Source organism: Netta rufina (assembly GCF_964035555.1).
Source record: "Netta rufina genome assembly, chromosome: 2".
NCBI lineage: Eukaryota > Metazoa > Chordata > Aves > Anseriformes > Anatidae > Netta > Netta rufina.
In genome coordinates, this window is record NC_140124.1 from 65292598 (window position 1) to 65307754 (window position 15157).

The 15157-nt window shown below is 40.8% G+C and overlaps 1 protein-coding gene across 2 annotated transcripts in view; it reads right to left on the reverse strand.

Annotated features, from left to right (window-relative positions):
• Positions 1 to 1731: 1731 nt before the first annotated feature.
• GLB1 (galactosidase beta 1) overlaps positions 1732 to 15157 on the reverse strand; it is a 53332-nt gene continuing 39906 nt past the window's right edge. For both annotated transcript variants that reach the window (XM_084282619.1, XM_084282620.1), the window contains 2 exons: positions 11558 to 11797; positions 1732 to 3148 (listed from right to left, as the gene is read on the reverse strand). In XM_084282619.1, coding sequence (XP_084138745.1) covers positions 2888 to 3148; positions 11558 to 11797 — 501 coding nt within the window. In that variant the 3' untranslated portion in view covers positions 1732 to 2887. The remainder of the gene's footprint in view (positions 3149 to 11557; positions 11798 to 15157) is intronic.

Below are 15157 nucleotides of genomic sequence, written 5' to 3' on the forward strand. Positions count from 1 at the left end.
TTAAGAGGCTAACAGAACGTGGAGAAGGCCAAGTCTCAACCTTGTTAAACTCAGAGACTGAAGTTTTGAGGGACTGAAGTGTTGAGTAACATTTAGATTGATTATTATGCTATGAACATAAGGGAAATGGTAGTCTTATCAATAAATTAAGAATTCAACAACATAGTGCACACTGTTCACCAGTCCATATTTACCTCCTTGCTCATTCATCCCAAGTAACATTTAAAAGGCCTTCATTTGTGCATAGGCAGGAATGCGCTTTAAGCTTACAAATCCTGCTCCGGTTCTGGAAAAACACCTCTGCTAAGCAGAGCCCCATACAGCTGCACTTTGCAGACAAGCTTCTGACAGCATGGGGAAACTAGTCCCAGGAAGACTACACACAAAAGCTAGGAAATCTAGGATAAGCCCCAGCCACACAGCAGCAGCAAAGGTGCAGATGCAGATGCCCAATGCATGACACAGGCAGGGCAGAAGACAAACCTGCAGCACCCACGGACACACCCATGGGTGAAGAAACAGCAGGAGGCAACAGGCTCTCCTTGGTAGTGATGCACTCTGAATGCTCCTTCTCAGAGAGATCTCCCTTCTGTGTACTCACATAAATACCACTCAATTTGGCAACCTGTTTTTTTTATTGTAGGCAGACCAGGATTAGGAATCAGGGCCCTAACTTTCAGTCCCTTTCTGTAGACAACAGATCACTTCACAGAAAGCAATTAATAGGCAGGTGTGTTATTGAAGCTGTCTAGATCCCTTCTTGAAAAACCTTAAGCTTGTTTTATCATGTTGTTTCTGGTAGTGTTACATTTATATAGATTAATATTTGCAATCCTTGATACAAAACCTTAATGCTTGTAGTATTACATGGAGATATGACAAAAATAGATACTATGGATTATGCTACATTTTTTTCACTAACGCAATGGAAAAACAAAAGAAGTGATAAGAACTACAAATTGATCTTTTCCATTCTTTACAGCACTAATCGACAGAAAAATAAAAATACTCCTGGCTGTTAAAGCACTGAACTGTTGTAGGAATTGCATCTAAATAGTACTGTCGTTCTGTACACTTCAAGCCACAAAACCCACAACCGGTATGAAACTAACTCTGTTCCATTCCTTACATTCAAGACCAGGCTCTGAGGTAACTAATACTTCATAATAAACTAGTCACAGAGCATTTTCCAAGGTCTGCATAAGGATGATGTAAAGAATAAAAAGATCCAGGGTCAGAACAGAAAATGAAGTGTTTCAAGTACTGCACACGCAGCTCCCACGTAGCATTTGAGGTAAGAATTTCAGACTAGGAGCTCTGTGGCTCAAGTGAACCGCACAGGAGTGGTTTGAAAGCTCCTGTGGCAGTCAGCTCATCAAACACACAGCAGAGGTTTTGATAATGTAGTGGTGATCCTTTCTACTCTCTCCTCAGGTGAGGGTAGCAGTCTGCATTAACTGAGAAGAAAACAGTCAGGTTTTTGCACTGGCTATCTCTGAAGAGGGTGGCACCTCAGAGGACCTCGCAGCCTATTGCAACTATTTTGCTTTGCTTCACTTTGCACAAGTCTTCAGAACAAAATAAATGAGACATCAACAAGAACTCCTTGTCCATAGAGACTTTACAACCTCATTTCTCACTTTTAATCAGTCTTCCTCCTCCACTTGCTCCCTCTGAAACAAATACAGGAAGGATTTAATCTTAAAGAACCATTTTAATAACATGAGACAGAAATTGAAAAGGAACAACCACAGATTATGAAAATACTTGATTCTGTCATTTTAATATTTTGTTTAAATCTCACCAAAGAGTTTGCATGATTGACACCAAAATCCTAAGAATCAAAAAGAAGATTCATCCTGCTGTAGAAAGTCAGCTTTTCCAACAATGACTGTATCTTTGCAAATACCAGGCCCTTAGATTATCAATTTACTGGATCAGATTATCAATTTACTAGAACAAAACGTAAGGCATGACTTAATTCTCTTTTATTCAAAACCTTCTACTTTCAAGGTTATGGCCTATGAAGAAGAGGCATGACAGACCCATTAAAAAAAAAAAAAAAAAAAAAAAACATTTAAAAGGAAAAATGGCTTATTTTAAGACTGTATTCTGCAGGCAAGTTAATCAAAGGCTATGGTCCAACCAAGCTTAAATTTCACTAAAGTTCTTGTAATTGCCAATTTAATTTAAGTCTCTGGAGATAGTAGAAATGAAGCAGTCAAATGGCTTTCAAAGACAGGATAGAAGCAGACTACAAGATTACTCTCCACTGTCCACATTACTGCCGTTTGGATCAGCTTGCATGAGTGCTCTCTTCCACATTTGTCACTGCTCCCATAAGAAACCAAATGGATTTTTTCAGAGGTCATTTGCACGGAGGTGAAAAAAGCAGGTCCATTCAACAGCGGCAGTCAGTGCAGAATAAAATGATACTGGATACTAAACAGGTAATAAAAATCAGCTGAAAGTTGTCTAGTCCATTGGCAGCACTGACCTACCGGCCTTTGTGAGTAACCAGCAGGCTCGTGGGACTGTGCAGCCCTTTTGTAGGCTTCTCTCCAGTTGCAAAAGGTGGTTAAAAAAAAGCAGAAGGTTCCTGTAATGCAAACAGCCTACAGGAATGCATTTTTAGTACACTTTGATGCTAAAATTATCTTCTAGATGGATTCAGTTTCACAGTTCAAGGTAAATTCTAAAGCTACAACTTTTCTTTTTCAAGAGAATTTCAGTATTTAACTCTGGCCAGCCTGAAAAAAAAACTGAATTTAAGAAGCTGTCTCTGCTAAACAACTTACTGATTTACACTGACTCTTTAAAAAAGTAAAATATGTTTAAAGGGAAAAAGAAGCAAATTGGGGGGGAAGATAAGGAAACACTCATATCATTATAGATAGCTCAGCCACATGTCTCTAAAATAGAGTGGGGGAGGAACATTTTCATACATTGTAGTTGCATTGATAACCGGTTTGTCTACAAATTCTATCTCACATGCCTGGGTGCTACAGGGAGAATGCTCCAGTTCCAATACTGTTATGTTATTTGGCACTGATGAAACAAGTATATTCCTTGGAACAAAAAGGGTCAATTGAGGACCACGGACTGGCCAGTAGCGACCGAGATTAAAGCCATTGATCCAAATTTGCCCCTGTTAAAAGAAAGAGAAAACATAATGAAGTTTTAATAATTTGACAAGAGGTCAAACATCTAAATAACTTTAAGCATAACACATTTCACACAGTAACTGCATTTTCTTGATATTTCAGTTTGATAGAACACAAGGACTGATAATCTGTTGAAGAAATTGCTACAAATAGTCAAAAGAATCTAAATTCCCTGATGAGCTGATATTTAAAACCAAAGTGGTCAGATACTGCAGTCATGCCAAATATGACAATATTTCAGAAAACAGAATTGCAGGTTCCTGACACTGAATTTTGTGCCAAGTTTCAGACCAAAGCAAATCCTGAAAATTGTATTTACTTCAAGCTGATTGTTAAAAGGAGAAAGAACTCACAAAACAAAGCAGATCCTAATTCTGTTAATTGTTCTCTACAAAAGTGTAATACTATGCTATCTTCACACTGCTTCCTGTTCTATGATTTCAAGAAGATATACAGCTCGTCTAGACACATGACATTCAGATGTCTATTATACTTGCAATAGTTTAGTCAGCAAAATAAATTGTGAAATGATACTGCAAGAGCACTGTATTTTGTTTTAGTTAGTTACAACAGTGAATCTTTGATGTTTTGCTATTATTAATGTAAATTCAATGACATCATAGTTAATTTATCACACAAACTCTTCAAATTGCTTTCATAATGGAGGTGGCCAGAACAAAATGCCTGGCAGAGAAGGACCTGGGAATATTGATTGATAGTCGGCTGAATATGAGCCAGCAGTGTGCTCAGGTGGCCAAGAAGGCCAACAGCATCCTGGCTTGTATAAGAAGCAGTGTGGCCAGCAGGACTAGGAAAGTGACCGTACCCCTGTACTACTTGGCTCTGGTGAGGCCGCACCTCGAGTGCTGTGTTCAGTTTTGGGCCCCTCACTACAAGAAGGACATCGAGGTGCTCAAGTGAGTCCAGAGAAAGGCAATGAAGCTGGTGAGTGGTCTGGAGAACAAGTGAGGAGCGGCTGAGGGAGCTGGGTTTGTTCAGCCTGGAGACGAGGAGGCTCAGGGGCGACCTTATCGCTCTCTATAGGTATGTTAAAGGAGCCTGTAGCGAGGGTTGGTCTATTCTCCCACATGCCTGGTGATAGGACAAGGGGGAATGGGCTAAAGTTGCACCAGGGGAGGTTTAGGTTGGATATTAGGAAGAACTTCTTTACTGAGAGGGTTGTGAAGCATTGGAATGGGCTGCCTAGGGTGGAGTCACAATCCCTGGAGGCCTTTAAAAGAGGTTTTAAAAAGTTGTTTTAGACGTTGAACTTAGGGATATGGTTTAGTGGAGGACTTGTTAGTGTTAGGTCAGAGGTTGGACTTGATGATTTTGAGGTCTCTTCCAACCTAGACAATTCTGTGATTCTGATTCTGTGAAAATACTTTTCTAATATTTATAAATATTCCCAGTTAAAAATAGAAAATAAAATTAGGCAAGTAAAAAGGAAATAAACTAAGTCATTTATACACCAGAAAATAGAGACATTGGAGTGAAACAAGTGCAGGTGTTTCCAAAAGTCTTTAAATTGATGAGCTGCCAAATGTTCAGCAGAATTATAAAGGGATTCCTGAATTGAACGGAATCTTGATTCATTAAACAAGACATAATCTGATTTGGACAAACCACTTGATTTTTTTCGTCTTAAGCATCCTTTTTACCATGTCAGACAATTGACTGGCAAGCAAGGAAGAGGATGGGAACAGATAACTTCATCTGTTTTCCCTCTTGCTGTGGCCTCTGGTAATCAGAATGTAGAGGAAAAGCAAACTCACCTGTAGCATGGATGTAAATTGATAAAAATAATAAAATCATCTGAGTCACTGGGAAATAAGGACTCACTGCACTCTTGATTTTTAACATCTTGAGGGAAAACTAAAAATCAAATAATACTCATAAAAGATTTATAAAAGCACAACTGTAGTATACTAAATATTACTGTTCAAGGTGTTCTGGAGGTAATTCTTTTTTCAAGCATTTATGAAAATTATTTTTATGAAACTTGTGAAAGAAGTTTCATAAGGAGATTGTATAGTTGCAAATACAGGTGAGTTATTTTGTCTCTGTATCCACTATCTCAGTATAAGATCCTATCTTTTACAGTGCCAAGATGTTAACAAAATTTGACTTTAAACTTTTTTTTAGTATTTAAATCAAGTTCATCTCACTTTGTGGTTTGTTTCTGCTGTATAAAAGGACAAGAGAAGAACTACATGTATTTATTCAAGCTCTTCACTTTGCTTCTATACTACTTTTAGAAGAGAATATAGCATTAATGCAAGCTATCCCCCCACAAGATGCATTTGCAGATGTACCCACTACACAGTAGACTAGCTACTATACAGGGTGACTGTAACCCTCTGGGAAGTTGGAGTATAGTGTAGGAATCAGACGCATTAGAGTTCATTAGTTCATGATGATCTTGAGGTCTCTTCCAACCTAGAAATTCTGTGATTCTCTGACAGAGTTCAGAGACCATTCCCCCTTGTCCTATCACTATCTACATAATTAGAAACAGGTCTGTTTCTAATCTTAATCTATCTCTGGTTATAAGTCAGTTTTCTGAGAAAACTATGATTTTCATTTCTCATTTCCAAACTGCCATTTGGAACATTATATTAACACTGCAATTTCTGAAGACTGCATATTCAGGAGTTTGTACATCTCAAAATATGAAAACACAGCATCATACATGCTGCCAACAAACATACCTTTGAAAAAAAAAAAAAAAAAAAAAAGAAGAGATAGGGAATAGATCTCTATCTTCAGAAAGATTTCCTTTATCAGGGTCAGCAGTTATAACCCACAATTCCATAGAAATAAAGAACAATCCTGACTCCAAATAAAATAAATAAATAAATAAAAATAAAAATAAATCTGACCATACATCCAGAAGGACATACTCTTAAGTGCAACCATGCTTCATTAAGTGAAGGTGGGGGAAATTTTGTTAATAGTGAAGCTTTTAAAAACCACAGAAGGCAACTGAGCTACAACCATAGGTCATGACTGTTAATGCCACATCCTTCTTCTGGGCTGTCCAGCATGTCAAATTCTTTGTCTTAATATGGAAAGGCAAGATAATCATTAAAACTGCACATTTTCTTAAGAGTTGTTTGCACAGTTTTTCAAATACCCAAACACCTTTAGCTCCTTCTACTATTAGAAGTCCCTCTCCACACTTTGTCATCACCAATTTCTACAGCTGTGCCTCAGGGAACTAAGGCCCAGATCCAATGGGATCTGAGTAGAATTCAAACTCTTACAGCCCTCTACCTTATAGGCACTGATCATTGGTAAAGCTATCTAGAAGTCTGAGATTCTGCCTTTCTTCTCCCCACACCCAGTTTTACCTCAATCTTATTACTCCTCGGTATCTTATTTAAAACTTTGGTCCAATCTCTATAAAGATGAATGATTAATCCAGTAACCATATTTACAGTTTCCCTGGGTTCTCTTCACTTTGACCTCTTTAGATAGTATACAGACCATATAAAACAAATTTCTATGTCCAATAGGTCAGGGAAAAAGATTCCCACTGAAACTTAAAAATTCTTAAGAATGGACTCATTTGCCATTTCAAAGAGAGGAAGATGGTTTGTGATTCATTGGGTTGCAGAATTTACCGGAAAAGTCCCAGATTCCAGTTCCTGTGCAAATAGCTATTGTTGGATTTTACTCTGTGATTGTGTAAGATATGTATATATATAGGAACAGGGACTAAGAGACTTCCTCATCCAAGCTCAGTGCCTGCAACATTAAATGTCTGCAATGAATCAGTCTTCTGCATATTGCGAAGTGCTTTAACCACTGCAACGCTGTAGATAGATCACGAGCACCTCCATCTCCTACTCTGTTTTAATAACAGTAAGTAAACTGCTTCAGAAAGGATTAACTTCACTACAATTAACTTTGCTACCTAACACCAGCACTCCTGAAGCCTAGAGTTGAATGCTTAGGCCTCTTAGAGGAGTGGCACGTCAGTGCACACATTCTGCTGTCTGTGCCTCCCACCAGCTACATACTCATCTTGCATACTGTTTCAACCACGGCAATGTGAAAACGTACTCTTTTCTGTTCTAGTTTTTCTCCAGCCCTATCAGAAGTTCCCTTTCAAGTCTGCACACAAACTTCTCATTGCAGTGCTCTCTGATCATAGAATGACTTGGGTTGGAAGGGACCTTAAAGGTCACCCAGTTCCAACTCCCCTGCCACAGGAAGGGATGCCACCATGATCTAGACCAGGCTGCCCAAAGCCCCATCCAACTTGGCCTTGAACACTTCCAGGGATGGGGCATCCACAGCTTCTCTGGGCAGCCTGTTCTGGTGCGTCACCACCCGCAAGTGAAGAATTTCCTCCTTATGTCTAGTCAAAATGTATCCTCTTTTAGTTTAAGACCATTCCCCCTTGTCCTATTACTATCTACATGGGTAAAAAGTCACTATCTTTTTTATAAGACCCCTTTCAATATTACCAAAAAGCTGCAATGAAGTCTCCACATAGCCTTCTCTTCTCCAGGCTGAACATCTGCAGCCCTCTCAGCTTTTCTTCATAGAAGAGGTGCTCCCTCTGAGCATCTTTGTGGCCCTCCTCTGGACCCACTCTAACAGATCCACATCCTTTTTGTGCTGGAGGCCCCAAACCTGGACACGACACTCCAGGTGGGGCATCACAAGGGCAGAGCAGAAGGACATAGTCCCCTCCCTTGCCCTGCTGGCCACCCCTCTGTTGATGCAGCCCAGGACGCAGTTGGCCTTCTGTGCTGCAAGCATGCACTGCTGGCTTTTTTCATCCACCAGAACCCCCAAGTCCTTCTCTGCAGGGCTGCTCTCAATGAGTTCTTCTCCCAGTCTGTCCTCATGTCTGGGATTGCCCCAACCCAGGTGCACCACCTTGCACCTGGACTGGTTGAACCTGATTAGGTTCACATGAGCCCACCTCTCAAGCTTGTCCAGGCCCCTTTGGATGGCATCCCTTCCTTCTGGTAAATCGACTGCACCACTCAGCTTGGTGTCATCTGCAAACTGGCTTAGGATGCACTCAATCCCACTGTCTATGTCACTGGTAATGATATTAAACAGCACCAGTCCCAAGACAGACCCCTGAGGGACACCACTTACCCCTGGGCTCTACCTCAACATAGCAGCAACTGGCAGCAACTCTCTGGCTGCAGCTCTCCTGCCAATTCCTTATCCACTGAATGGCCCACCCTTCAAATCCATCTTTCTCCAGTCTGGATATCAGGACATTGCATGGGACCCTGCCAAAGGCCTTACAGAAGAGTCTAGGTAGATGGCATTGGTTGGTCTTCCCTTGTCAGCTGATAGAGTCAATCCTTCATAGAAGGCCATGAGATTGGTCAGTCACAACTTGATCTACTCAGTCCAGTTACAGGTAAACTCCAGAAGACAGGCATTGACAGCTCAAAGAAAGCAGTCTAGGAGGTTTCTAGAGAGCATGAGAGATAGTTTTCTGACGCAGCTGATTAATGAGCCTACTACGGAGGTGCCCCACTGGACCTTCTGTTTACAGAGAAGGAATGGTGGGAGATATGGTGGTTGGGAGCTGTCTTGGGCAGAGTAACCACACAATGGTAGAGTTCTCTATCCTTGGCGAAGTCAGGAGGGAGACCACAGTTCAGGGCGGACTTTGAGCTGTTCAGGACACTGGTTGGCAGAGTCCCTTGGGAGTCAGTTCTGAAGGGTGGAGGAGTCCAGGAAGGCTGGGCACTCCTCAAGAAGGAAATCTTAATGGCTCAGGAGCGGTCTGTCCCCACGTGCCAAAAGACAAGCTGGCGGGGAAGAAGACTGGCCTGGCTGAACAAAGAGTTGTGGCTAGAGCTTAGGGGAAAAAAAAAGAGAATTTATGATCTTTGGAAAAGAGGGCGGGCCACTCAGGATTATAATGGTGTTGTAAGGATGTGTAGGGACAAAATGAGAAAGGCCAAAACTCATCTGGAGCTCAATCTGGCTACTGCTGTTAAAGATAACAGAAAATATTTTTATAAATACATTAACACAAAAAAAAGGACTAAGGAGAATCTCCATCCTTTACTGGATGTGGGGTGAAACTTACTGACAAAAGATGAAGAAAAGGCTGAGGTGCTTAATGCTTTTTGCCTCAGTCTTTAGCGGCAAGATCAGTTGTTCTCTGGATACCCAGTACCCTGAGCTGGTGGAAGGGGATGGGGAGCAGGATGTGGCCCTCACAATCCTCGAGGAAATGGCTGGCGACCTGCTACGGCACTTGAATGTACGCAAGTCAATGGGGCCAGATGGGATGCACCCAAGGGTGCTGAGAGAACTGGCAGAGGAGCTGGCCAAGCCACTTACCATCATTTATCAACAGTCCTGGCTATCAGGGGAGGTCCCAGTCAACAGGCAGCTAGCAAACGTGATGCCTATCTACGAGAAGGGCCAGAAGATAGACCTGGGGAACTCTAGGCCTGTCAGTTTGACCTCAGTGCCAGGGAAGCTAATGGAGCAGATTATCTTGAATGTTATCACGCAGGACAACCAGGCAATCAGGCCCAGTCAGCGTAGATTTATGAAAGGCAGGTCCTACTTGATAAACCTGATCTCCTTTTATGACAAAGTGACGCGCTTAGTGGATGAGGGAAAGGCTGTGGATGGTATTGGTCTTGTGGATGGTATTGAAGTCAAGGCTACCTTGACTTCAGTAAGGCTTTTGACACCATTTCCCACAACATTCTCCTCAAGAAATGGGCGGCACATGGCTTGGACTGGAGTACGCTTCATTGAGTTAGAAACTGGCTGGGTAGCCAGGTCCAAAGAGTCATGGTGAATGGAGTTAAATCCAGTTTGAGGCCGGTCGCTAGTAGAGTCCCCCAGGGCTCAGTACTAGGGCCAGTTCTCTTTAATATCTTTATCGATGATCTAGATGAAGGGAGCGAGTGCACCCTCAGTAAGTTTGCAGACGACACCAAGTTAGGTGCGTGTGTTGATCTGCTTGAGAGTAGGAAGGTTCTGCAGGAGGATCTAGATAGGCTGCACCGATGGGCTGAGGCCAACTGTATGAAGTTCAACAAGGCCAAGTAGCAGGCCCTGCACCTTGGGCCCAACAACCCCAAGCAGCGCTACAGGCTGGGAGATGAATGGTTGGAAAGCTGCCAGGCAGAGAAGGACATGGGAGTATTGGTTGATAGTCGGCTGAATATGAGCCAGCAGTGTGCTCAGGTGGCCAAGAAGGCCAACAGCATCCTGGCTTGTATAAGAAGCAGTGTGGCCAGCAGGACTAGGAAAGTGACCGTACCCCTGTACTCAGCTCTGGTGAGGCCGCACCTCGAGTGCTGTGTTCAGTTTTGGGCCCGTCAATACAAGAAGGACATGGAGATGCTCGAGCGAGTCCAGAGAAAGGCAACGAAGCTGGTGAGGGGTCTGGAGAACAAGTCCTACAAGGAGCAGCTGAGGGAGCTGGGTTTGTTCAGCCTGGAGACGAGGAGGCTCAGGGGCGACCTTATTGTTCTCTACAGGCACATTAAAGAAGGCTGTAGCGAGGTGGGGGTTGGTCTATTCTCCCACATGCCTGGTAATAGGACAAGGGGGAATGGGCTAAAGTTGCACCAGGGGAGGTTTAGGTTGGATATTAGGAAGAACTTCTTTACTGAGAGGGTTGTGAGGCATTGGAATGGGCTGCCCAGGGAAGTGGTGGAGTCACCATCCCTGGAGGTCTTTAAAAGATGTTTAGGTGTATAGCTTAGTGATACGGTTTAGTGGAGGACTTGTTAGCATTACGTCAGAGGTTGGACTTGATGATTTTGAGGTCTCTTCCAACCTAGATGATTCTGTGATCCTGTAACATTGTCTGGATCCATACTTACGGGCATGCTACTAGCAGTGTCCAACTCTGCCTGTGCTTTGCAATATTTCTCACACAGCAACAAAAATATGCTATCAGTTACTTTTAATTAATCAGTGTAACCAGAGAAGTGTCCTGTAGCATCTCACTTTCTCCAGAATAAGAACTGTTTCATCTCAAGGTATGTAATTCATTCTATGCCTCCAAAAAGCTGTTTATACAACACATTGAGACAAAAAAAAAATCCAAAACACAACCACTAAATGCAGCATTTCTATGAAGTCTGACAGATGATCTTTCTCACTCTAGGAAAAACTACAGGGTTTTTATGTGATTCCCCCCTTCCTAGACCAACACCATGTGCTTTTTAATTATAAGTTTCCCTCTTCTTAATGGTTTATATCCAAATTTACTTGTACCAAGGAACACATTTCCTAGTCATGTAAATGTATATGACACACCCCACCATCATAACCTCCTTCTATCCAGCCAAAGAGAGGTGGATTTTGACCTTCCGTAGAACTTTCAGTATCTCTCTGAGTGGACTTCAAGTTTTTACAGCAAAAATTTGTACCTTTGTCCAGCCAGGAAAATTAACATAGGTATCTTGTGGCAAGTCTGGAATCCCGCCAGGAATTAAAAGTCTACCAGTGTAAAAAGTAGGTGTTTCATAACTTAGTGGATTGCCAACATCTCTCTCTGGTTGGTCAGGGTAGCCATGAATGGAATGGTTCACTGCTCCATCTATGTCTAGAGGATAGATTTCCCATTCAACAAGTATGTCTTGATCGAGAGTTAAATTTGAAACTAGACCCTAGGAGGAAAAAAAAAAAAAGCAACATAATTAGCTTCATGTTATTGAAATTATTCAGCTGCAACCATAAATCAGTCAGGACTACAAGCATGTTTGAATCAAAGTACTTCCAACAGCTGCCAATCTGTGTGGAAAAACAAGCATCTGGTTTTCACCAAGTTATAAGCTTTGCTCAATAATAAAGCATTTTATTTATTCTCTAGGAAAGTGTTGCACTTCTTCAAAGTTTTAGGCGTTCATCAATGCCAATTTTCCTTTTCAAGTTTTTTTTTTTTAATTAAAATTTCTATTTTGCTTTAACATGAACATGATTCAAAAACATGGGGCTTAATAGCAGAATAAATAAATAAATAAATAAATAAATAAATAAATAAAATAAATAGCAGAAAAAGCATTAAATAGCTCATTTTGAGATACCATCAAGAGATTTGGTAACACTGAGTCACTAAACCAAGACATTAACCTGCACAATAGCAGAGAAAGCAGTATTCACTTCCTACAAGTCTTCTACAGCTAACATATAGTATCACAAAATCAACGCGCCTGCTTCATGACCCCAATTTCAGTGAAATAATTTAAGCTTACAGTCAACTTCAAGCCCACAGAGTCCTGTTTCAGTTCTATGGAACTATGTGTACCCTTGAAGAACACCAATGTACTCACACAGTGAGTACAAAGGCAAAGTAAGATCATGATTTAAGAACAGTGAAAGGAACATTAAGTTTCTCCTGAACTCAATTCCTAACTGTGTTACAGTAACGGTTTCTAAAATTGTGTTTCAGTGCAATGCAAGGAATTGACTTTAAACCAACACTGCTACATCCATATAATCTCCTGAGTAGACCCTGTGTAATAGCTGTTTTTAAGTGCAACTTAAGTTCTGTTGCAAATACCACAAGTTAAACAGGAAAAAGAAGTTCTAAAAGCAAAGTCACAAGCAAAGCCACATTTTCTATGGCTGTGGAGGCCTTATAGTAAATAGTATGTCTGTTCTGATATCTAGTAAGCATTGCACTGACTCCACAAGCCTAGTCATCAGTAGGTGCACTAATATGTTCTCTATTCCTTTACCTAGATGACCACTTCATAACTTATTTTTCTGATATCAAAATAAATTATCTGCACAGAGTTAAACAGCAAAACTTCTCTTCAACCTAGACTTTACTTTGTCTGACAATCAGTTGAAATATTGCAGCATAGCTTTGGCCAAAACTTTCCAACCTGCTTCCCTAAACCCATCTTTAAGTGTAATGTACGGTGTGATTTTTGAATGAAATGAAGTGCCTACAAGCACTCTTACTTTGGTATGCATAAAAATGCATATGCAATAGTCCAGATATGGACATGAATTTGCCAGGTAAAACAAAGATATAGGTGGCAGTGAGCATGTTAAAAAAAAAAAAAAAAATGAAACTACACTCTTCCTTCCTTTGTTTCCTTTAAGGACACTTAAATCAACAGGATGTTTTAGAACAAAAACCCTCTTAGGATTCTTTCCCAAAAGCTAGATGCCTGGTTCCACTTCAAATTCAAAAAAAAAAAAAAAAAAGAGTAAGAAAAAGGAGCTGAACAAAATTCAGATTTTCTTGAAGGTGCAAGGCTTCTGTAAGGCTTCATCAAATGGAAACCTCTTCCCTCATGTTACATATGAAGTTATTTGAAGTTATTTATGAAGTCACAGAATAATGAATAACCTATGCATAATTATTCCCCATTTTCAAAATCAACACAAAAAATACCTGCCTTAAGAAACAGGGTGAGGGAGTCTATGGGAAAGGCAAAGTACATTTTCTAAAGCTATGTGGAAAAAGTCTCCCTCTTTTATGTGAAAGGATTGAGCTTTTAGAGGATTGTTCTCACAATGTGTCTACTGAATTTGCTTTTACTCAGTCTTTAAAAGGTTGAAATCCTGGTATAAGTGTAAATTGAAACTCAATCACAACAGCACTGAGCACCTCCTTACTCCAACCCTTTATTCTGCTACCATAATTCAACAGTAAGCACGTAGATTTCCTTATCACCCGGCCTGATCTAAATAAACACATTTCTGCTGCCTATATATGAAGGCAGAACACTGGGGAACTAGTTGCCCTCTCTTAGCACTCATAGAAAGAGTAAGGATCCTTGAAAAGACAGTATGAACAAAGTTGGCACTACTGCTGCCCACTGAATTTATATGCCACAGAAAACAGTTGCTCATACTTTTAATTCACAGACTTTTATACAACCTAAAAGTTATATTGCTTTGCCTTGACCGGAGTCTTAGAATACCTGGAGATACACCTAGAAATCCACATCACAACACACGTACTAAGATAACTGGTCAACTAGTCCCCTTTCAACCAAACCCAAGCTTCAATTCTTCTTTGCTGCTTAATCATAACCGATACAACCTTCTTTAAGAATGCAATCAGGCCCATTCTTCTCAAGGCAGCAAAACACAAGTGTGAAAACAGTCAATTCTGCCTAATGGTGATCTTGTAAGACTTACCAATGTATGTTCTATGACTAAACTGTATTCTGCAAAATGACCAAACTCAACCAGAGTTTGTGACCTCATCAGCAAGGCTCAGAAAAAATCATACACACTTTATTTTACTTTTTTTCCCCTACTTATAACTTTGAAAGTCCTACTTCCTCACAGCACATGTGTCCTTAGCTAGTAACTAAATAGTACAGGTCAGCATACATCATTCCTGTGATGCTGAATTCAAACAAACCAAGAAATACTTTGGACAAGTCTGAGAGGAAACAGGAGCTTCTAATTTACCTGCTGTCACCTGCAGCACCAAAAGGCACCACAATCACCAGTAATAAATCTCTAGTCATTAAACATTTGACCAGCTTTCTGAAAGAACACTGCCAAATCAATTTAGGTCAAGTCAAATCCAAGGGGACTCTACACAAAAGATTCTTTCAGTAAAGGGTCTGCAATTCTCGTCTTAATGAGAAAGAGAAAGCTTTCTGTCATATTTGGTACTATTTGCAACCTAGTAATACCAAAAACTAAAAAAGATAGCATGCCACGCCCCTGAACACTGCAGAAACACACCACAAGGCTGGCCTCTGTAATAGTTCTCTCCCTTCCCCCTCATTAGAAAACATCACACAGCACTAGGGACCCCTTTAATTCCAAAACCAGATAAGCTTCCTTTTTGCTCCTGCCTTTCCTAGTGTTACCTTAGTGGTATTGCCCCTAATGACAGTACCAAAGCATAGCATGGAAGTGTTCATAAGCTTCCTGATAATTCCAGGTCAGTACAAATCTAAATTGGCAATGTTGCATGGTAAAGTGCTTGTAAGACAGCCTCTCTTAGCCAAACTGAAAATATTGCAAGGGTACATACTACTGACAAGTGA